The sequence below is a fragment of the Neoarius graeffei genome, chromosome 6 (assembly GCF_027579695.1).
Source record: "Neoarius graeffei isolate fNeoGra1 chromosome 6, fNeoGra1.pri, whole genome shotgun sequence".
Lineage (NCBI taxonomy): Eukaryota > Metazoa > Chordata > Actinopteri > Siluriformes > Ariidae > Neoarius > Neoarius graeffei.
Window position 1 is genome coordinate 75,857,752 of NC_083574.1, and position 25,020 is coordinate 75,882,771.

The following is a 25,020-nucleotide window of genomic DNA, read 5'->3' on the forward strand; positions in this document are numbered from 1 at the left end:
TAGCCAGCTTTTTCGGTGTTTTCGGAGGTGTCCTTCGTCTATGCAAGGTCAGCTGAAGCCTCAGCTGTGAGTGGACAAGGTAGTGGTCTGTTGAGCATTCTGCTCCTCAAAGTGCCTTTGTTGAAAGAGCTTCAGACAGATTTTCCTTCCGAGTCACTACGTAATCAAGCAGGTGGAAATGCTTAGATCTTGGATGCATCCAGGTATAGTAGTTTTTGTCAGATTGGCAGAAGAATGTGTTGGTCATACTAGGTTGCGCTCCATGCAGAAGTTTATCAAGGGCTCTCCATTAGCATTCTTGTTTCCCTTGCCAAACTTCTCAATGATGCCTTCATGGGTTGCATGGTCCTTTCCAACACGTGTGTTGAAGTCTCCCAGAAGAATCACTTTGCCAGCTGCAGGCACACTGTCAGCAACAGATGTTAAGGATTCATAAAAGGCATCCTTGTCCTCTTCAGAGTGTGTCATTGTTGGAGCATAGGCACATATAATGGTCAGGTAGCGTTCATCTCCAATGGGAACTCAAAGGCTCATGATTCTTTCAGAAATTCCAGTTGGCAGGGTAGGCAGCTTTTAAGCAATCTTGTTGGAAACTGCAAAAGCTACACCTGCATCTCTTCTCCCTTCTGATTTTCCAATCCAGTAGATGGTGTGAGATTGTTCTTGAATCTGTCCTTGCCCAGCATTCCTAGTCTCTTGGAGCGCCGCTATGTCAATCTTGTATTTCTCAAGTTCATGTGCTGAGTGCTATCCTTCATTCAGGTCGGGTGTCATTGTCCAACATAGTCCAAACGTTCCATGTGGCCACAGTAAGTTTCTTCATCTTGTATTTTTGACCGCTGAAATGGAAACCTGCTGGTTGCGGTATGCCAGCCAGGTGGATTTCTGGATAAACCTTGTTTCCCCACCTTTTCTAGGGGTTTTCAGGGGCAAGCAGTGCTGTCCCTAAATAGGACTGCCTGGTCACCCACACTGCTGCCTCAATCCTGCTGTTACCCAGACTTCAGCTGGACTGCGACCTTCAAAAGTGGGCTGCCTGTGTGCAGACTTCCCGCTAGTAGCTCCCAGTATCTCAAGCTTGCTGCCATCGTGTTTGCATCCATCGCCACAGGACTTGGTAGCCTCTCCTCACAACGTGCCTTGCACAGTGGCTAAGATAGGTGGTGTTATGCCCCCACCATCTGTCTCTCTGGATCTTCACACCTGGTACAAATGGTGTGCTGATGCACCACAGATTTGGCAGATGAGAAGGATGCTCCGCAGTGGCAGCTGTCTTGCCTGGTGATGCCATCCATTGACTGTCTCTGGTTCCTCCACATGCCATCTGGTGGTGTGCCATTGACCTTGAGGTTCTTCTGCCACAGAGCACCAAGGACACCCTACTGCCAGCTTCCTTGGAAGCGGTTTAAAGACATGCCCTGGTCTGTGTGCTATTAAAACCATAGCTGGCACCCTAACAAAGCAGTCTGCCCTGGGTCAGAGCAGGCCGAGAGTAATGGCAACTAACTCCACACTCCCTACAGCTCCATGCATCCCTGCTTGGAGCCTTGCCATTGGATGCAGTTTAATGTCTTACCCAGGACGTGCTCCGCTAGTGCAAAGACCCATTGGCCATGGTTAGCCAGCCAGGTGTAATCTGGGCAAGCTTTTTTTTTTTACCACCTCAACATTTCTATTGTACTTAAACTCCTCCACTTGAGGCAGGACTTCTCCACCAACCTGGAGAGGGCAAGCCACCCTTTTCCGGTTGAGAACCATGGCCTTGGACTTGGAGGTGCTGATTCTCATCCCAGCCGCTTCACACTCGACTGCAAACTGCCCCAGTGCATGCTGAAGGTCCTGGTTTGAAGAAGCCAACAGGACAACATCATCCGCAAAAAGCAGAGATGAAATCCTGTGGTTCCCAAACAGGATTCCTTCCGGCCCCTGGCTGCGCCTAGAAATTCTGTCCATAAAAATTATGAACAGAACCGGTGACAAAGGGCAGCCCTGCCAGAGTCCAACATGCACTGGGAACAGGTCTGACTTACTGCTGGCAATGCGAACCAGACTCCTGCTCCGTTCGTACAGAGACCGGACAGCCCTTAGCAAAGAGCCCCGAACCCCATACTCCCGAAGCACCCCCCACAGAATACCACGGGGGACACGGTCAAATGCCTTCTCCAGGTCCACAAAGCACATGTGGACTGGTTGGGCAAACTCCCATGAACCCTCGAGCACCCTATGAAGGGTATAGAGCTGGTCCAGTGTTCCACGACCAGGACGAAAACCGCATTGTTCCTCCTGGATCTGAGGTTCGACTATTGGTCGAATTCTCCTCTCCAGTACCCTGGAGTAAACTTTCCCTGGGAGGCTGAGAAGTGTGATTCCCCTATAATTGGAGCACACTCTCCGGTCCCCTTTCTTAAAAAGAGGGACCACCACCCCAGTCTGCCACTCCAGAGGCACTGTCCCCGACTGCCACGCGATGTTGCAGAGGCGTGTCAACCAAGACAGCCCCACAACATCCAGAGACTTGAGATACTCAGGGCGGATCTCATCCACCCCCGGTGCCTTGCCACCGAGGAGCTTGCAAACCACCTCAGTGACTTCGGCTTGGGTAATGGATGAGTCCACCTCTGAGTCATCAGCCTCAGTCTCCTCAGTGGAAGACATGACGGTGGGATTGAGGAGATCCTCAAAGTATTCCTTCCACCGCCCGACAATGTCCCCAGTCGAGGTCAACAGCTCCCCACCCGCACTGTAAACAGTGTTGGCAGAGTACTGCTTCCCCCTCCTGAGGCGCTGGACGGTTTGCCAGAATTTCTTCGAGGCCGACCAATAGTCCTTTTCCATGGCCTCCCCGAACTCCTCCCAGTTCCGAGTTTTTGCCTCCGCAACTGTCCGAGCTGCAGCACGCCTGGCCTGCCGATACCCGTCAGCTGCCTCAGGAGTCCCGGAGGTCAACATGGCCCGATAGGACTCCTTCTTCAGCTTGACGGCATCCCTTACTTCCGGTGTCCACCACCGGGTTCGGGGATTGCCGCCACAACAGGCACTGGAGACCTTGCGGCCACAGCTCCGAACAGCTGCATCCACAATGGAGGTAGAGAACATGGTCCACTCAGACTTAATGTCCCCCGCCTCCCTCGGAAGCTGGGAAAAGCTCTCCCGGAGGTGGGAGTTAAAGACCTCCCCAACAGAGTGCTCGGCCAGACGTTCCCAGCAGACCCTCACCATACGTTTGGGCCTGCCAGGTCTGTCCAGCTTCTTCCTCCGCCAGCGGATCCAACTCACCACCAGGTGGTGATCAGTTGATAGCTCAGCCCCTCTCTTCACCCGAGTGTCCAAGACATAGGGCCGGAAATCAGATGAAACGACTACAAAGTCGATCATCGACCTCCGACCTAAGGTGTCCTGGTGCCACGTGCACTTATGGACACCCCTATGCTCGAACATGGTGTTCGTTCTGGACAAACCGTGACTAGCACAGAAGTCCAATAACAAAACACCACTCGGGTTCAGATCGGGGAGGCCGTTCCTCCCAACCACGCCCCTCCAGGTGTCACTGTCGTCGCCCACGTGAGCATTGAAGTCCCCCAGTAGCACAGTGGAGTCCCCAGTCTGAGCACCCCTCAGTACCTCTCCCAGGGACTCCAAGAAGGCCGGATACTCTATACTGCTATTTGGCCCGTAGGCACAAACAACAGCAAGAGCCCTCTCCCCAATCCGAAGGTGCAGAGAGGCAACCCTCTCATTCACTGGGGTAAACTCCAACACATGGCGGCTGAGCTGGGGAGCTATAAGCAAGCCCACACCAGCCCGCCGCCGCTCACCACGGGCGACTCCAGAGAAGTGGAAAGTCCAGCCCCTCTCGAGGAGCTGGGTTCCAGAGCCCAAGCTGTGCATGGAGGTGAGCCCAACTATCTCTAGCCGCTACCTCTCAACCTCCCGCACAAGCTCAGGCTCCTTCCCCCCCAGCGAAGTGACATTCCATGTCCCAACAGCCAGCCGCTGTGTCCGGGGATGAGGTCGTCGAGGCCCCTGCCTTCGACTGCCACCCAATCCACACTGCACCAAACCCCTACTGCTACCTCTGTGGGTGGTGAACCCACAGGAGGTCGGGCCCATGTCACCTCTTCGGGCTGAGCCCGGCCGGGCCCCATGGGCAAAGGCCCGGCCACCAAGCGATCGCATATGAGCCCCAACCCCGGGCCTGGCTCCAGGGTGGGGCCCCGGCTGCGTCCTACCGGGCGACGTCACGGTCCTGGATTTTTTCTCCATAGGGGGTTTTTGGTGAACTGCTCTTGGTCTGGCCTGTCACCTAGGACCTGTCTGCCTTGGGAAACCCTAACAGGGGCATAATGCCCCTGACAACATAGCTCCTAGGATCATTCAAGCACACAAACCCCTCCACCACAATAAGGTGGCAGTTCTAGGAGGGGCAATAGAATGATCATGAGCTTTGATCAAAGCTATGGTCATGAGCTTTGGGTAATGACAGAAAGAACAAGATCGCGGATACAAGCGGCTGAAATGAGTTTCCTTCGCAGGGTGGCTGGGCGCTCCCTTAGAGATAGGGTGAGAAGCACAGTCACTCGGGAGGAGCTCGGAGTAGAGCCACTGCTCCTCCACATCGAGAGGAACCAGCTGAGGTGGCTCGGGCATCTTTTTCGGATGCCTCCTGGACGCCTCCCTGGGGAGGTGTTCCAGGCATGTCCCCCCGGGAGGAGGCCCCGGGGAAGACCCAGGACACGCTGGAGGGACTATGTCTCTCGGCTGGCCTGGGAACGCCTCGGTGTTCTTCCCGAGGAGCTGGCCGAGGTGTCTGGGGAAAGGGAAGTTTGGGCTTCCATGCTTAGACTGCTGCCTCCGCGACCCGGTCCCGGATAAGCAGAAGACGAGACAAGAGACATTTCTATTGGCCTCCCCTTCTGGGACATGCAGTGCTGTCCCTAAATAGGGCTGCTCGGTCACTCTGCCTCCACCTACCAGTTGCCCAGTATCTTCTACAAGGTGGTGACAGTCACATGTGAGCTCTGGGCTGCCAGCTTCCAGCTTCATAGGCCTGCTGCTGTCACATTTGTGCCATCATCACAGGACTTGGGAATAGTCAGGATGTGTGTGAACAGTCAAAATTCACATCTTGCCTTGCACAGTGATGTAGACTGTTGGTGTCATGCTCCCAATGTGCAGCCTCTCTGGACCTCAGAAGCCATTGCTAAGTGGTGCACTGGAGTGCAACAGGCTTCGTCGTCTCATAAGCTTGTCCCACAGTGGCACCTGACTTGCCTGGTGATGCCATCCATTGACCTGCTGAGAGGTTCATTTGCATGTTGTCCAGTGTCTGTGCTATTGGTCCAACCCTGGGCTAATCTGCCACATCTGGTGCCCTGCTGTCATTGCCTTCTTTGTTTGTAGTGTTTTTTTTTTTTTTTTATTCAGAGTTTCCCTCTCCCAGATGGGCTGCCTTCACTATGAATTAGGAGGCCCATTTCCCCTTTACTCTCACCCCAGGTAGGGGAGCTTGAGTGTGCTATCACTTGCCCGAAGTGAACCTCCAGACTAGTGGAGGGAAGGATTTGTCCTACTTCTCCATTTTAGACTGGACCTCAGGAAAGGTCTAGCCACTGCCCACAGGTCTCCATCTAACCATTACATGACCAGGTGATGGCGAAAGCTGAAAATTGGACTCATCAGAGAAGATGACCATACTCCTGTCTGATACAGTCCAATCCTTATGGCCTTTAGCAAACTTCAGCCTGGCTCATCTTTGCTTCTCTTTGATGAAGGGCTTTTCTCGCTTTGCATGACTTCAACCCCACCCAGATGAGCCTGTTTCAAACTGTCTTTGCTGTGCACTTAACCCTAGCTATCATTTGCCAATCTTTTTGTAGGTCACTTGATGTCATCCTATGGTTGTTGAGTGACATTCGAAGGAGTTGATGATCATCCAGGACAGTGGAGTCATTTTCACCCTCTGCCATTCTGTAACTTTGTTTTCCCCAGTGTCTGCTGCTTGATCTTGTTCTTATGAACTGCCATCTTTGAAATTTTGAAGATGGAAGCCACCTGCAACTCACTGTATCCATCTGCCATTAAAGCCAGAATTGAATCCTTCTTTTTCCTCAGTCAAAACTTTTTTTTTCTTTTTAACTCTAGGCATGAGGAATAGGTATTTTTGTATTCCAATTAAATTTAAGGTACTACTGCCACTGTTTTTGCTATCCAAACTGGTCCTATTACAAGAGGATAGTGATGACCACAGTGGTGGGTTTTATACATTTCCCCGTAAAATAAGATTTGGTTCAGGTGATCACCTTCTCAGTACCTCATTAAGTAAAATGAGGTGTGCTTGTGTTGGAATTCCAGCACAGACACAGGAATGAAATGGCTGCCATACATAGAGATGTGATTTAAATAATAATAATAATAATAATAATAATAAAAGTGGTCTCTTGATTTTTTTTTCTTCCAGAGCTGTATATCTATTTTACATTGTATTTGCTGCTGTATCAACATGTTGCATTAAATCATCTGAGGATAGTTTTATATCATGGGGACATTTTTCAGATTCAGCCTACAAAGAACCTCAGTAATCAATCTGGATAAGCTGTAAATGCAAATCTAAGGTGACAATGAGGAAGAGATTGGAGAGGAACAGCACAAAGAAACAGGATCTCAAAAGAAATAATTAAAAAAAAGCCTTCAACCATGATACTTTGCTCAGAGATGCTAAACTGAGACAATATTGTCTTGGAGCCATCCAACCAGTAAGATTCTGTCACGTCTGCCCCTGCTTGCACTCAAGACTCCACTTCCCAGCATTCACAGTAGCCTTCACATTTGGCCATATTATTCCTGCTTTTTTCCTGAATTTATCGCTGACTGACATCTTCATTCTACAAAAGCAAGACCAAGAGCAACTGGAATTGTGGCAATATGTGCTGGTTTGGGACAATGTTTCACCATTCTCCACTGGTAGGCAAAGGGATTGAAAAAATATATGCATTTCTGAATGGTGTTTCTTCCATCACTTTCACCATTTCTGAATCCTGTTAAGTTTCACTACTTATAAAGATAAAAAATATATGAAAAAAACTGGTCATGGAAAATTATTTCCCCTGCCATTTCAGAAACTGCAAAATACTACCTTTTACTTTTTCCTATCCTTTTTCAAAGTGATGAACTTTCCTATTTTTTGTAAATATACAATCATTCTGAATTTGATGCCTACAGCACATTCCAACAAAGTTGGGATGGGGACATGTTCATAACTGTGTGTCACAGTGCAGGTACTTATGGATGTATACACAGATGAGAATGGAGAGCAAACTGGTTCAGAGCCAAAACTTGAGACTGGAATCAGAGTCGTAGAACAAGCAAGGGTCAGGCGATCGGCAAACAACGTAGAGGAGGAAAGACAAGCGTGTAAACAAGAAAAGAAGTAGCAAGAGTCAGAACATGAGAGTCAGTCAGAAATAACAAGGCTTGATGTGAACTGGAAAGAGCAGAACGATACTTCATACTGGAGTAGTGTGAGAGAGAGGTTTATATAGGCAGGGGGACTAATTAGGATGATGAGTGTCAGCTGATATCAATGTTCTGGAGACCGAGGGCACTGTGAGTCTTGGGGAGTGTAGTCCATAGTGTCCATGTTTTGTAGTTTGGACGCTTTCAGCAGGTTTATTGATACTGTGTTACATCCCCTTTTCTTTTAGCAAGACTCAGTAAGACTTTGGGAAATGAGGACACTAATTGTTGAATATTTGAGTGTGAAGTTCTTTCTTGTTCTCACTTCAAATCTGACTTCAGTTGCTCAAAAGTCTGATGTCTTTGTTGTCATATTTTTCATTTTATAATGCACCATACATTTTCAATTTGAGGTAGGCAGGCCAGTTTAGCACCCACACTCTTTTACTATGGAGCCACACTGTTGTACCACATGCAGAATGGGGCTTAGCATTGTCTTGCTGAAATTACCAGGGATGTCCATGAAAAAGACGTCATATGGTTGGCAGCATATGTTGCTCCTAAGCCTGTATGTACAGTGGGGCAAAAAAGTATTTAGTCAGTCACCAATTGTGCAAGTTCTCCCACTTAAAAAGATGAGAGAGGCCTGTAATTTTCATCATAGGTACACTTCAACTATGAGAGACAGAATGGGGGGAAAGAATACAGGAAATCACATTGTAGGATTTTTAATTAATTAATTGGTAAATTCCTCAGTAAAATAAGTATTTGGTCACCTACAAACAAGCAAGATTTCTGCCTCTCACAGACCTGTAACAACTTCTTTAAGAGGCTCCTCTGTCCTCCACTCGTTACCTGTATTAATGGCACCTGTTTGAACTCGTTATCAGTATAAAAGACACCTGTCCACAACCTCAAACAGTCACACTCCAAACTCCACTATGGCCAAGACCAAAGAGCTGTCAAAGGACACCAGAAACAAAATTGTAGACCTGCACCAGGCTGGGAAGACTGAATCTGCAATAGGTAAGCAGCTTGGTGTGAAGAAATCAACTGTGGGAGCAATTATTAGAAAATGGAAGACATACAAGACCACTGATAATCTCCCTCGATCTGGGGCTCCATGCAAGATCTCACCCCGTGGGGTCAAAATGATCACAAGAACGGTGAGCAAAAATCCTAGAACCACACGGGGGGACCTAGTGAATGACCTGCAGAGAGCTGGGACCAAAGTAACAAAGGCTACCATCAGTAACACACTACGCCGCCAGGGACTCAAATCCTGCAGTGCCAGACGTGTCCCCCTGCTTAAGCCAGTACATGTCCAGGCCCATCTGAAGTTTGCTAGAGAGCATTTGGATGATCCAGAAGAGGATTGGGAGAATGTCATATGGTCAGATGAAACCAAAATAGAACTTTTTGGTAAAAACTCAACTTGTCGTGTTTGGAGGAGAAAGAATGCTGAGTTGCATCCAAAGAACACCGTACCTACTGTGAAGCATGGGGGTGGAAACATCATGCTTTGGGGCTGTTTTTCTGCAAAGGGACCAGGATGACTGATCCGTGTAATGGAAAGAATAAATGGGGCCATGTATTGTGAGATTTTGAGTGAAAACCTCCTTCCATCAGCAAGGGCATTGAAGATAAAACATGGCTGGGTCTTTCAGCATGACAATGATCCCAAACACACTGCCCGGGCAATGAAGGAGTGGCTTCATAAGAAGCATTTCAAGGTCCTGGAGTGGCCTAGCCAGGCTCCAGATCTCAACCCCATAGAAGATCTTTGGAGGGAGTTGAAAGTCTGTGTTGCCCAGTGACAGCCCCAAAACATCACAGCTCTAGAGGAGATCTGCATGGAGCAATGGGCCAAAATACCAGCAACAGTGTGTGGAAACCTTGTGAAGACTTACAGAAAATGTTTGACCTCTGTCATTGCCAACAAAGGGTATATAACAAAATATTGAGATGAACTTTTATTATTGACCAAATACTTATTTTCCACCATAATTTGCAAATAAATTCTTTAAAAATTAGACAATGTGATTTTCTGGATTTTTTTTCCTCATTTTGTCTCTCATAGTTGAGGTATACCTATGATGAAAATTACAGGCCTCTCTCATCTTTTTAAGTGGGAGAACTTGCACAATTGGTGACTGACTAACTACTTTTTTGCCCCACTGTACCTTTAGGATTAATGCTGCCTTCAGATGTGCAAGTTACACATGCCATGGTCACTAACACATGCCCATAGCATCAAAGCTTGCTGAATTTTGACCTTTGTGCTGGTAACAGTCTGGATGGTCTTCTTCCTCTTTAGCCTGGAGAACACAATTTGGAACACAATCCAAAAGCAATTTGAAATGTGGCCTCATGAGACCACCGCAGACTTTTCCACTTTGTCTGTCCACCTCAGGTGAGCTTAGGCCAGGGGAAGTCAGCAATGTTTCTGGATGTTGCTGAAATATTGATCTCATTTTGCATGGTAGATGCAGTGATGAACTGTGCTTACCGACAACAGTTTTCCAAAGTGTTCCCAAGCCCATGTAGTAATATCATTTATACATGTATTCTTTAAATCATGTCAGTTTTTAATGCAGTGCCACCTGAGGGATCAAAGGTCATGGGTGTTCACTGTTGGTTTTCAGCCTTGCCCCTTATGTGCAGAGATTTCTGTGGATTATCTGAATCTTTTGATGATATTATGGATTGTTGATGGTGAAAGCCTTAAATGCCTTGCTATTCTATGTTGAGAAACACTGTTTTTAAACTCTTGGTTATTTGCCCACACAGCTTTTCACAAAGTGGTGAACCTGGCCCCATCCTTGTTTGTGAATGACTGAGCCTTTCCAATTACAAACAGGTGTTTTTCGAGCATTCTACAACTTTCCCAGTCTTTTGTTGAGAGCATCCCAACTTTTTTGAGAGCATGTTGCAGACATCAAATTCAGAATGAGTGTACAGTGCTCAACATAAATAAGTACACGCCCTTTGAAAAGTAACATTTTAAACAATATCTCAGTGAACACAATTTCCAAAATGTTGACAAGACAAAGTTTAATATAACATCTGTTTAAGTTATAACATGAATGTAAGGTTAATAATATAACTTAGATTACACATTTGTCAGTTTTACTCAAATTAGGGTGGTGCAAAAATGAGTACACCCCACAACAAAAACTACTACATCTAGTATTTTGTATGGCCTCCATGACTTTTAATGACAGCACCAAGTCTTCTAGGCATGGAATGAACAAGTTGGCGACAATTTGCAACATCAATCTTTTTCCATTCTTCAGCAATGACCTCTTTTAGTGACTGGATGCTGGATGGAGAGTGATGCTCAAGTTGTCTCTTCAGAATTCCCCAAAGAAAATAATTTCTTTCCACCACAAAGGTGAAGGCTACAAGAAGATCAGCAAAGCTTTACTTATCAGTCAGAATAGTGTAGCAAAAGCAGTACAAAAATTTAAGAAAGATGGAACTACAACCATCTCACAGAGATGTCCAGGTCATCCACGGAAGTTAACACCTCGACAGGAGCATCTTCTGATGAGAAGGGTTGAAGAAACTCGGCATGCAAGTTCACTGTAGTTATCTAAAGAAGTAGAAAGCCAAACTGGGGTGACTATTTCCCATGACACAATACGGCGTACACTGCAGAGGAATGGCATGCATGAATGCCGTCCATGAAAGAAGCCTCTCTTAAAGCCCAGGCACAAAAAAGCCCATCTAGAGTTTGTCAGGGCCCATGCTGACAAAGATGAAGACTACTGGGACTCTATACTCTGGAGTGATGAGACCAAGATAAATGTTTTTGGAACTGATGGTTTCAAAACTGTATGGCATCACAAAGGTGAGGAATACAAAGAAAAATGCATGGTGCCTACAGTGAAACATGGTGGTGGCAGTGTCCTTATGTGGGGCTGCATGAGTGCTGCTGGTGTCGGGGAGCTGCATTTCATTGAGGGTGTCATGAATTCACAGATGGATTGCACTGAAAAAGAAGATGCTACCATCACTCCATGCTCTTGGTCATTGTGCACTTTTCCAACATGAATAAACACACATCTAAGGCCACTGTTGGATTTCTGAAGAAGAACAAGGTGAAAGTGATTCAGTGGCCAAGTATGTCTCCTGATCTGAACCCAATCGAACACCTATGGGGAATTCTGAAGAGACAAGTTGAGAATCTCACTCCATCCAGCATCCAGTCACTAAAAGAGGTCATTGTTGAAGAATGGAAAAAGATTGATGTTGCAAAATATCACCAACTTGTTCATTCCATGCCTAGAAGACTTGGTGCTGTCATTTAAAAATCATGGAGGCCATACAAAGTACAAGATGTAGTAGTTTTTGTTGTGGGGTGTATTCATTTTTGCACCACCCTAATTTGAGTAAAACTGAAAAAATGTGTAATCTAAGTTATATTATTAACCTTACTTTCACATTATAAGTTAAACAGATGTTTATTAAACTTTGTCTTGTCAACATTTTGGAAATTGTTTGTGTTCATTGAGATATTGTTTAAAATGCTACTTTTCAAAGGGGGTGTACTCATTTACACTGAGCACTGTACATGTACAAAAAAAGGTTTATCAGCTAGATTACATATCTTGTCTGTGTACTGTATTCAATTGAATATAGGTTGAAGATTGAAAAGGATTTGCAAATCATTGCATTTTTTTTTTTTAATGAACATTTTACCCAGCATACCAACATTTTTGGAATCAGGGATGTAAAAGCTATTTTACATACCTTAATGAAGATTTGTGTGTGTGTGTGCTCTGAAGCTAATATTTAATTAAAAGATGACAGCTTTGTAGTTTTGAGATTAAGATTTGTTTTGTATGAAAACTTTATCTGAGAAGAAAACAGTTTTTACATCTGCAGTGGATGTACACTATTCTGGGTCATTCAAAGTGGGTTTTCATAGGCGTGTTTATTAGTTTGAAAGCACTGACTTCAGTATGTAAAAATGTGTTATGTCAATTAGAAAAACTATGTGTTAATTACTTGTGTGTCAAGTATTGCCTATTGAGACCTATTGAGACCTTCTGTCTCAACAGGAAATTATAGGTGTGTGCATTCCATTTGTATTTAACAGTTAAAGAGTTTGCTTATATTCATATTTTCATGCAGATCGGTGCAGATATCTGTGGTTTTTTTGATGACACAACTGAGGAGCTATGCACACGCTGGATGCAAGTTGGAGCCTTTTATCCTTTTAGTCGTAATCACAATGCTCAGGGCTACAAAGTAAGTATCTGCACTAATTAAAATATCACTGCTCACAGTAACATTATGCACTGTTGAATTAACCCTTATAATAATGCTCAATTAAAACATACACATAGAAACACCCAGGAGCTGTCAACAGATCCAAATCCATATGTGGTAAATCCCTGATGTGGCTGGAGTACAGAAGCACGGCAGGCAGGAACTGACATTCTTACAAACATTATTTTTTTCTTTTCAGCTTTACTCATGTGCGCGCCAACACATGTGCGCGCGCACGCATGCACGCAAGCAAGCGCGCGTGCACATGCACACACACACGTGTTCTGGTCAGGAGAGAACACTTCTGTGCTCTCTCTCTCCTTATATGCTCCATCCCTGCAACAAACACACCCACACATACCCACACATTAATTGACATCAGGTGTAATGACTTAGCCACTTACCTTCCCCGACCCCGCCCTCCATTCACAAACTGCTGCTTGGCCATGCCTCCACTGCCACATACCCCCACTGCCCGACTCAGGCCGGGGAGCCGTCCGGCCTGAAGCAGACTCCCCACCCTGATGGGACAGGAAGTCCGCCACCACCATCTGCACCCCCGGCCTGTGGACCACCTCGAACTTAAACAGCTGGAGGGCGAGATACCAAAGGGTGATCGGCACATTGGCATCCTTCATGCGGTGGAGCTACTGGAAGGGCACGTGGTCCAAACAGAGGGTGAAAGGGCACCCCAGCAGGTAGTATCGGAGGGCAAGGACCACCCACTTGATGGCAAGACACTCTTTTTCGATGGTGCTGTACTTGATTTCATGCATTGAGAGTTTATGGTTGATATACAGCATGGAGCACTCATCGCCCTCCACCTTCTGGGACAAAACGGCCCCCAGCCCTCTGTCTGATGCGTCAGTCTGTAAAATAAAGGGGAGAGAGAAGTTGGGGAGTGCAAAACTGGCCCCCCACACAGTACAGCTTTTACCTTAGAGAAAAACTGTTGGCACTGCTCTGTCCACTGGACCGAATCTGGAGCCCCCTTTTTAGTGAGATCGGTTAACAAGCTGGGGACATCTGAATAATTGGCTATAAACCTATGATAATAGCCAGCCAGCCCCAGGAACTGTCTCACCCCCTTTTTGGTCTTGGGCCTCGGGCAGGCCACAATCGCTGCAGTCTTGTTAATTTGGGGACGCACCTGCCCATGACCTAAGTGGAACCTCAGATACCATACTTGCACCCACCCAATTACACACTTTTTCAGGTTAGCTGTGAGACCCACACACCTCAGAGACTTTAGAACAGGCCTCAGATATTCCAAGTGGTGCAGCCAATCATGGCGATAGATAATGATATCGTCGAGGTATATGGCTGCATAGGCGGTGTGAGGGTGAAGGATCTTGTCCATGAGCTGCTGGAACGTAGCGGGAGCCCCAAACAACCCAAAAGGAAGCATGACAAATTGGTGTAACCCAAACGGTGTGGAAAAGGCCGTTTTTTTCTCGGGATAGAGGAGTTAAGGGGATCTGCCAATATCCCTTTGTTAGATCCAGTGTTGAATAAAAGTGAGCAGCGCCTAACTGATTGAGCAACTCATCAATGCGAGGCATTGGGTACCGTATGTGTCAAATTTAGACACCACATTGACCTTTCTATAGTCCACACAGAACCAAACCGACCCTTCGGTCTTGGGAACCAGGACCACTGGGCTGCTCCAGTCACTGTGGGACTCCTTGATTATGCCCATCTCGAGCATGGCCTTGAGTTAGTCCTGAGCCACCTTTTTTTTGTGTGTGTGTGCGTGTGTGTGTGTGTGTGTGTGTGTGTGTGTGTGTGTGTGTGTGTTCGGGCAGACGGTAAGGGCGGCTACGCACCACCACCCCTGGGGTCATCTCAATGTGGTGTTCTATGAGGTGGGTGCGGCCAGGTAGGGGCGAGAACACATTGGAAAATTCCTCCTGCAACTTTGGTACCTCCATGAGTTGGGTCGGTGAGAGGTGGTCTCCACAAGGGACTGGAGTACTTTGAGATGTGACCTTTTTTACCTCCGGCCCCAGCTCAGCCTTCTCTGGAACTACCGATGCCAACACTATGGGGGCACCCTCATTCCAGTGTTTTAAAAGGTTAAGGTGGTAGACTTGAAATTCCCCACCCCATCCATTCGCCTCACCTCATAGTTGACGTCCCCAACTCGCCATGTGACCTCAAAGGGCCCTTGCCACTTGCCAACTAATTTAGAGCTTGATGTGGGCAATAATATGAGTACTTTGTCTCCTGGTGTGAACTCTCTAAGGTGCGTGCCCCTGTCGTACAGCTGGATTTGACGTTCTTGTGCCTGCAACAAATTCTCCTGGGTTAAGTGCGTGAGGGTGTGAAGTTTTCCACGCAAGTCAAGAACGCACTGAATTTCGTTTTTGCTAGGCGAAGGTCCCTCCTCCCAATTTTCTCATAGCACATCCAAAATGCCATGCGGCTTACACCCATATAATAATTCAAATGCAGAAAACCCCGTGGAGGCTTGCGGGACCTCTCGTACTGCAAATAACAGGGGCTCGAGCCACTTATCCCAATTACATGCATCCTCATTTACAAATTTCAGAATTATGTTTTTGAGTGTCCGATTAAACAGTTCCACTAAGCCATCCGTTTGTGGGTGATAGACACTCGTGCAGATGGACTTAATCCCCAATAACCCATACTGTTCGCACAGTGTGTGTGACATAAATGTAGTGCAATCTGTCAGGATTTCTTTCGGAATCCCAACCCAGGAGATAATACGGAAGAGCGCTTCTGCAATACTGCATGCTGATGTAGACGGCTCTGTGACAGCTTCTCCAGTCAATGCCACACCGGGATCTTCCTGTGACATACTAGTGCAGGACCCACTATGAGTTAAATGTTCCATCAGCTTTTTAAACCCCGGCCAATCTGTCCCCAAAATCAACGAGTGGGTGAGACGAGGATTAACTGCCGCCTTTATTCTATGCCCTTAGCCCCGGAATAGAATACGAACAGACACTAAGGGATAATTGTGAACATCCCCATGCACACACAACACTTTCACCACTTGTGCTCTCCCCAATGCCTCACCTTGCACCAAGCATTGGTGAATTGAGGTCTGATTACAACCGTAATCCACCAACATGTGGTATGTATCCCATTTAACACTTACCAGTATGCGATATGTTCCGGCCTGACTGGGGGCAGTCTCTGGCATGTCAGGGATCCGGATCACCACTTCCACCTCCCTCGCGGAGCCCTGACTCTGGAGATGTTCTGGCTCCCCCGCTGCGCCAGCATACCGGCCCAGGCTTTCCCTCTGCACCGGTGTTATGGGCATCACTCACCTGAGGGGGGGGAGGACACAAACATGGAAGCAGGAGATGGGAGGACAGCATGGGTGCAAAGGGCTGGCTGGGAAGGAGCCGGCCCCCACCTCTGCAGTGGAGGAATGGGGCAAGGATGAGGGAGGGGAGAGGGAGAGAGAAGAAACATGAGGAGAGGCACCTTCTCCTCGTCTGTCTGCCATTGGAACTGCTGCCAGATGGTCCTCCACCAACTCGATGGCTCGTTGGAGCGACGCTGGCCAATGACACTGGACCCATTCCACCGCTCCTTCTGGAAGCTGAGAGATGAGCTGTTCTAGTGCCACCAGGTCGATGATCCCATCGGCGTCGCAGTCTTCTGCCCTCAGCCACCACCGGCAGGCATCCCAGAGTTGTTGGCCGAATGCGAACAGCCGGCTGACCTCCTCCAGTGTCAGCTTCCGGAACTGCTGGCAATGTTGTTCCGGGCAGTGGCTGACCCACTGCAAGATGACTCTCTTGAGGTCAGTGTAGATGAGCCAGCTGTTGGCAGGGAGCTGCTGTGCCGCAAGCTGCGCCTCGCCAGTTAGGAGTGGGAGGAGGCATGCCACATGCTGCTCGAGTGGCTACTCCCATGTTTGGGCCGCTTGCTCAAAGAGAGCAATGAAGGCTTCGGGCTCATCATGCGGGCCCATCTTCATGAGGGTGATGTGAAGGGAGTCCATGATAGTGACCGTGGACACCCCTGCTGACACAAGTAGATACCAGAATGCCTGGCGATCTTCCCGCTAGGCCAGCATCAAGGCTTCAAAGCATTGCTCTTACTCCTTTCAGAGGGTGGTCAGCACTTGATGCTGGTGCTGCTGGGCAGCAGCGAGGGCATAGATGAGCTCTGTAAATGGGGAAGACTCCATGGGGTGGTTCCCTTCTGTACTTGACATCCCAGTTTTGGCACCACTGTGGTAAATCTCTGATGTGGGTGGAGTACAGAGGCATGGCAGGAGGGAACTGAAGTTCTTACAAACTTTATTTTTTCTTTTTAGCTTTTCAGCTTCACTCGTGCTGCTCACTGACACATATATGCGTGTGCGTGCACACATGTTCTGGTCGGGAGAGAGCTCTTCTCTGCTCTCTCTCTCTCTCCTTTTATGCTCCATCCCTGCAACAAACACACACACACACACACACACACACATTAATCGACACCAGGTGTAATGACTTCGCCACTTACCTTCCCTGACCCTGCCCTTCAATCACAAACTGCAGCTTGGCCACGCCCCCGTTGCTACACCATACTTTCATAAATACATACTTTTTCCTGTTGGTTTTGTGATAGTTACTGATTGATCCACAGTACTTGCTGAACAATATGATTTATGAAGAATATCTGAATTTACAGTGAACAGAGACACTGATTGTTTAAGTCTCACACTGTTGGTTGTAAATGTAACTTACTGTCTTCATTTGCACTAATCAGATTAAACTAATAGAAATTAAACTAATAGAAAGACAATAGTCTTAATTATAGCTGTAAGGGTAAATTCAGCACTTTGAGTTACTATAAAATTTAATGGAATAGTTAAGCCAGACGGGTAAAGTTCAGTCTAAATTCATGAGAGTTAAGTCAACAATTATGGCCACTATCAGCTTATTGTACAGCACGGTGCAACACTGCAATTGTTAATCATCATTCAAGTTTAACACTGTAGGTGTAATTTGAATAATGTGTTGGTTAAAGTGTTTTTGCAGCCCCTAAGTTCATATTTTTGGTTACTGTAGAACCAGAGCAGGTGGGGGGAGCACAGAAGCAAAGCAGGCCAGAACTGAGTTCTCAGAAAATTTTATTTTTTCCGTTGTATATGTGGCTTTTCAGCTCATTCACTCGCTCACACACGTACACACACATGCATTCTGGTCAGGAGAGAGCTCCCTTTCTCTGCTCTCTCTCTCCTTTTAAAGGGCATGATCACTGGGGAAAACACACAAACGCAGGTTAATTCACGTCAGGTGCAGTGATTCTGCCACTTACCTTCCCTGACTCCGCCCTCCATTCAAAGACCGACGCTTGACCACGCCCCCGCTCCCACATACTCCCACCGCCCGACTCAGGCGGGAGAGCCGTCCGGCCTGCAGCTGACTCCCCCCCCCCCCCGACGGGAGAGGAAATCCGCCACGACCATCTCCGCCCCTGGCCTGTGGACAACCTCGAACTTAAATGGCTGGAGTGCCAGATACCAACGGGTGATCCACGCGTTGGCATCCTTCATGCGGTGGAGCCACGGGAGGGGTGTGTGGTCCGAACAGAGGGTGAAAGGGTGTCCCAGTAGGTAGTAGTGGAGGGCGAGGACTGCCCACTTGATGGCGAGGCACTCCTTTTCTATGGTGCTGTACCGGCCCTCACACACCGACAGCTTCCGGCTGATGTACAGCACTGGACGGTCCTCCACCTCCTGGGACAAAACAGCCCCCAGCACTCTGTCCGATGCGTCCGTCTGCAAAACAAAGGGGAGAGAAAAGTCAGGGGAGTGTAACAGTGGCCCCACACACAGTGCAGCCTTTACCTCAGAGAAAGCCCCCTGGCATTGCTTCCTCCACTGGACCAGATCTGGTGCCCCCTTTTTCGTGAGATCAGTCAGTGGGCTGGTAACGTCCGAATAATTAGGTATAAACCTACGATAGTAGCCAGCCAGCCCCAGGAACTGTCTCACCTGCTTTTTGGTCTTGGGCCTCAGGCAGGCCACAATCACTGCTGTCTTATTGACTTGGGGACACACCTGCCCATTGCCCAAGTGGAAGCCCAGATACCGTACTTCCAGCCGTCCAATTGCACACTTCTCTGGGTTGGCTGTGAGACCCGCTCGCCTCAGCGACCTAAGGATGGCCCTTAGGTGTTTTAGGTGTCGCGGCCAGTCATTACTATAAATAATGATGTCGTCCAAGTATGCGGTCGCGTAGGTGGCGTGGGGGTGGAGGACTATCCATAAGCCGCTGGAATGTAGTAGGTGCCCCAAACAGCCCAAAAAGAAGTGTGACGAACTGATGTAAGCCAAACGATGTGGAAAAGGCCATTTTCTCTCGGGATAGTGGAGTCAAGGGGATCTGCCAATATCCCGTTGTCAAATCCAGTGTCGAATAAAAACGAGTTGTGCCTAGTCGATCAAGCAACTCGTCAATACGAGGCATTGGGTATGCATTGAATTTAGACACTGCGTTGACTTTTCTATAGTCCACACAGAACCGGACCGACCCGTTGGCCTTGGGAACCAACACTACCGGGCTGCTCCAGTCACTGTGGGACTCCTCGATGATGCCCATTTCGAGCATGGCCTCGAGTTCTTCCCGAACCACCTTTTTTGTGTGTTCAGGCAGTCTGTAAGGGTGGCTGCACACTACCACCCCCAGGGGTGTCTCAATGTGGTGTTCTATGAGGTGGGTGCGGCCGGGCAGGGGCGAGAACAAGTCAGAAAATTCTGTCTGCAATTGGGTGACCTCCATGAGTTGGGTCGGGGAGAGGTGGTCTCCACAGGGGACCAGAGTGGTGGGCAATGTCAATTTTCCTTTTTGAACCTCCGGCCCCAGCTCCACCTTCTCTGGAACCACCGACACTAATGCCATGGGGACCTCCTCGTTCCAAAGTTTTAACAGATTGAGGTGGTAAATCTGTAATGCCCCACCCCTGTCCATTCGTCACACCTCATGGTCGACGTCCCCAACTCGCCGTGTGACCTCAAAGGGTCCTTGCCACTTGGCGATCAATTTGGAGCTCGATGTGAGCAACAACACAAGTACTTTATCTCCCAGTGTGAATTCCCTAAGACGCGTGCCCCTGTCGTACAGATGGACTTGACGTTCTTGGTCCTCCCACAAATTCTCCTGGGTTAGGTGCATGAGTGTGTGGAGTTTGGCCTGCAGGTCAATAATGTATTGAGTTTCATTTTTACTTGTTGAAGGTCTCTCCTCCCAATTTTCTCACAGCACATCGAGAATGCCACGCGGCTTACACCCGTATAATAATTCAAATGGGGAGAACCCCGTGGAGGCTTGTGGGACCTCTCACACTGTGAATAACAGGGGCTCGAGCCATTTATCCCAGTTGCATGCGTCCTCACTTACAACTTTCTGAATTATGTTCTTGAGGGTGCAATTGAACCGTTCAATGAAGCCATCCGTCTGTGGGTGATACACGCTGGTGCAGATAGGCTTAATTCCCAGTAACCCATACAGTTTGCGCAGTGTGCGTGACATAAATATAGTGCCTTGATCAGTCAGAATCTCTTTGGGGATTCCGACTCGGGAGATGACGTGGAAGAGTGCTTCTGCAATACTACGTGCTGAGATATTGCGAAGAGGCAGTGCTTCCGGTTATCACGTTGCATAGTCCACCGAAACTAAAATAAAGCGATATCCTCGTGTTGACCGATCTAATGGCCCAGCGAGATCCATCCCAATTCTTTCGAACAGGGTCTTGATTAATGGCAGAGGGCGCAAAGGCACTTTTGGAATGGCCACAGGATTTACTAACTGGCATTCGCGGCACGCCGTGCACCACCTACGGACATCGCCGTGAATCCCTGACCAATAGAACCGGGCCATTATTCGGGCTAGTATCTTATCCTGCCCCAAGTGTCCGGCCAAGGGATTAAAGTGAGCCACCTGGAATATAAATTCCCGGTGGCTCTTTGGGATTAAAAGCTGTGTTATCGGTTCCTTAGTCTGAGTGTCCTGCATCACTCGGTATAACCTATCCTTAATAATGGAAAAATAGGGGAAGGACGGGTGGCATTTGGCTGGAGCGTTTGACCATCAATTACTCTCACTTGGTCAAACGCATGTCGCAGAGTCTCATCTCACGACTGCTCTAACGAGAAATCCGCGAGGGATTCCCCGAGAGAGGGAGGAGGAGCATGCTGCTCCTCACTCTGATGTGGTGATGACGTAGACAGCTCTGTGACAGCTGCTCCCGCCAATGCCACACTGGGACCTCCCCCCGCTAAATTATGGCAGGCCCCACTCTTCACTAAATGTGACATTAATTCCCTAAATCCTGGCCAATCAGTCCCCAAAATTATCGAGTGGGGAAGGCGAGGATTAACCGCCACCTTTACTCTCAATTTCTCCCCTCAAAATAGAATGTGGACCGACACTAAAGGGTAGTTGTGAACATTCCCGTGCACACACAACACCTTCACCAATTGTGCTCTCCCCAATGCCTCGTCTTGCACCAGGCTTTGGTGGATTGAGGTCTGATGACAGCCGGAGTCTACCAAAGCCTGATACGTATCCCCTTGGATACTCACTGGTATGCGATACGCTCCAGCCCGATCGAAGGCAGTCCCTGGCGCATCAGGGATCTGGACCACAGCGCCCACCTCTATCGCCGAGCACTGATGCTGGAGGTGCCCCGGCTCCCTGCAGCGCCAGCATACCGGCCCAGGCTCTTCCTCTGCACCGGTGTTTCAGAGCTCACTCACCTGAGGGGGCGGAAGACACAGACATGGAAGTAGGAAATAGTAGGGCACCGCGGGTGCGGCGGGCCAGCTGGGGTGGAGCCGGCCCCTACCTCCGCGGTGGGGGAATGGAGTAAGGACGAGAAACAGAAGGAGAGAGAGAGGGGAGAAGAGGAGACATGCTGTCCTGCCGTTGGAACAGCCGCCATATGGTCCTCCGCCAGCTCGATGGCCTGATCCAACGACACTGGGCGATGGCACTGGACCCACTCCGCTGTTCCTTCCAGAAATCGGGCAATGAATTGTTCCAGCGCCACCAGGTCGATGATTCCCTCTGCATCGCAGTTGTCGGCCCTCAGCCACCGCCGGCAGGCGTCCCGGAGTTGCTGACCAAACGCGAACGGCCAGCCAACCTCCTCCAGGCACAGCGCGCGGAAGTGCTGCCGTTGCTGCTCCGGGGTGCTCCCCACACATTGGAGGACAGCCCTGCAAAGGTTGGCGTAGACCAGCTGGCTGTCAGTTGGGAGCTGTAGCGTGTCCAGCTGCGCCTCGCCCATTAGCGGGGGAGGAGATGCGCCACGCGCTGTTCCACCGGCCAACCCCATGCCTCTGCTGCCTGCTCAAAAAGAGTGAAGAAGCCTTTGGGGTTGTTATGCGGACCCACTTTGTTAGGGTGAGGTGGGGAGGGTCCGCGGCGGTGGTGATGGTGGACCTCGCTGACGCGAGCAGGTGCCGGAACGCCTGGCGATCTTCCTGCTGTGCCAGCACCAGGGCTCTGAACCGTTGTTCCTGCTCCTTCCGGAGGGCGACCAGCGCCTGGTGCTGGCTCTGTTGGGCCGAGACGAGGGCATGGACTAGGTCCTTGAAGGGGGAGGGCTCCATGGGGCTGTCTCCTTCTGTGCTCCGTTCCCGGGTTTTGGCACCACTTTAGAACCAGAGCAGGTGGGTGGAGCACGGAAGCACAGCAGGCCAAAACTGAGTTCTCAGAAACTTTTATTTTTTCCATTGCATATTTGGCTTTTCAGCTCATTCACTCTCTCACACGCGCACACACACATGCATTCTGGTTGGGAGAGAGCTCCCTTTCTCTGCTCTCTCTCTCCTTTTATAGGGTGCGGTCACTGGGGAAGACACACAAACGCAGGTTAATTCACGTCAGGTGCAGTGATTCTGCCACTTACCTTCCCTGACTCCACCCTCCATTCACAGACCGAAGCTTGACCATGCCCCCGCTGCCACAGTTACATTTCAAGAAACTGGTTCAAATGAAATACTTTAGAATTAGAAAATCTAAGTCAGAAATAGAAAAAAACTGAGATCAAATAATGGACTGAAATGAACTTAGATTTTTTTTAAATTGCTTAAATATACAGAATATATACAAAATATACAATAAATACATAGTAGCAATAAATGCAATGATAGTGCAAGTTAATTGGATGAAATAATCAGCGCTTAAGAAGAAGGAGAAGCCTTTATTTGTCACATGCATAGTCTCAAGCATTGTGAAATTCATCCTCTACATTTAACCCATTTTAAGCAGTGAACACATGCATGCACACACACAAGTGAGCAATGAGCACACACAGCAATGGGCAGCTATACTATTGTAACAGTTTGTATGGGTGGGAGGAGCACAGAGGATGGCAGGACAGAGATCAGGTTCGTAACCAGGAGTTTTATTGCCACACTTTTCAGTGAACAACTTGTACTATACAGACACACACACACAACCGGCGTCTGGTTCAGGGATGAGCTCCTCTGCTCTACGCTCTCCCTCCTTAAGTAGGGCATGGTCACTGGGAAGACACACACAAACGCAGGTTAATTTACATCAGGTGTAGTGATTCTGCCACTTACCTTCCCTGACTCCGCCCTCCTGTCACAGACCGGCACTTGACCATGCCCCTGCTGCCACATACCCCCACCGCCCGACTCAGGCCGGGCGGCCGTCCGGCCGTCCGGCCTGCAGCCGACTCCCCCCCCCCCCTTGACGGGAGAGGAAGTCCGCCACGATGCCTCGGCCAGTCATTACTATAGATGATTATGGTGCCTCGGCCAGTTATTACTATAGATGATTATGTCGTTGAGGTAGGCAGCCGCATAGGTGGCGTGGGGGCAGAGGACCCAGTCCATCAGCCGCTGAAACATAGCGGGCGCCCCAAACAGCCCGAACGGAAGTGTCACGAATTGGTGTAAACCGAATGGTGTGGAAAAGGCCGTTTTTTCTTGGGATAGTGGAGTCAAGGGGATCTGCCAGTATCCCTTCGTTAAATCCAGCGTCGAATAAAAGCGAGCAGTGCCTAGTCGATCGAGCAACTCATCAATACGAGGCATTTGGTACGCGTCGAATTTAGACACCACGTTGACTTTTCTATAGTCCACACAGAACCGGACCGACCCGTCAGCCTTGGGTACCAAGACCACCGGGCTGCTCCAGTCACTGTGGGACTCCACGACGATACCCATTTCGAGCATGGCCTCGAGTTCTTCCCGAACCACTTTTTCTTGTGTTCGGGTAGCCTGGAAGGGCGGCTACGCACTACCACCCCCGGGGGCGTCTCAATGTGGTGCTCTATGAGGTTGGTGCGGCCGGGCAGGGGCGAGAACACGTCCGAAAACTCGGTCTGCAACTGGGCGACCTCCGCGAGTTGGGTTGGGGAGAGGTGGTCTCCACAGGGGACTGGAGAGGTATGCGATGTCAATGCGCCTTTTTGAACCTCCGGCCCCAGCTCCGCCTTCTCCGGAACCACCGACACCAACACCATGGGGACCTCCTCGTTCCAGAGTTTGAGTAGATTAAGGTGGTAAATCTGTAGCACCCCACCCCTGTCCATTCGCCTCACTTCATAGTTGACATCCCCGACGCGCCGTGTGACCTCGAAGGGTCCTTGCCACTTGGCAACTAATTTAGAGCTCGATGTGGGCAACAGTACGAGTACTTTATCTCCCGGTGCGAACTCTCGAAGGTGCGTACCCTTGTCGTACAGGTGGGTTTGCCGTTCTTGGGCCTGCCGCAAATTCTCCTGGGTTAGGTGCGCAAGTGTGTGGAGTTTTGCGCGCAGGTCAATACCATATTGAATTTCATTTTTACTTGATGAAGGTCCCTCCTCCCAATTTTCTCGCAGCACATCTAAGATGCCGCGCGGCTTACGCCCATATAATAATTAAAACGGGGAGAACCCCGTGGAGGCTTGGGGGACCTCTTGCACTGCAAATAACAAGGGTTCGAGCCATTTATCCCAGTTACGCGCGTCCTCACTTACGAATTTTTTAATTATGTTCTTGAGGGTGCGATTAAACCGTTCAACTAAACCGTCCGTTTGTGGGTGATACACGCTGGTGCGGATCGGCTTAATACCCAATAGCCCATACAGTTCGTTCAGTGTTCGTGACATAAACAAGGTGCCTTGATCAGTCAGAATCTCTTTCGGGATTCCAACTCGGTAGATGATGCAGAAGAGTGCCTCCGCAATACTGCATGCTGAGATATTGCGAAGAGGCAGGGCTTCCGGGTATCGCGTTGCATAGTCCACCAGAACTAATATAAAGCGGTACTCTCGTGTTGACCGATCTAATGGCCCGAC

The 25,020-nt window shown here is 48.9% G+C and overlaps 1 protein-coding gene across 5 annotated transcripts in view; it reads left to right on the plus strand.

Annotated features, from left to right (window-relative positions):
* The window catches only part of si (sucrase-isomaltase), a 484,577-nt gene that overhangs the window by 234,686 nt on the left and 224,871 nt on the right, over nucleotides 1–25,020 (plus strand). For all 5 annotated transcript variants that reach the window (XR_009654900.1, XR_009654901.1, XM_060924052.1 and 2 more), the window contains one exon: nucleotides 12,592–12,708. Coding sequence is in view for 3 of the 5 variants with exons in the window: in XM_060924052.1 (XP_060780035.1) it covers nucleotides 12,592–12,708 (117 nt within the window). In the remaining 2 variants the exon portion in view is untranslated. The remainder of the gene's footprint in view (nucleotides 1–12,591; nucleotides 12,709–25,020) is intronic.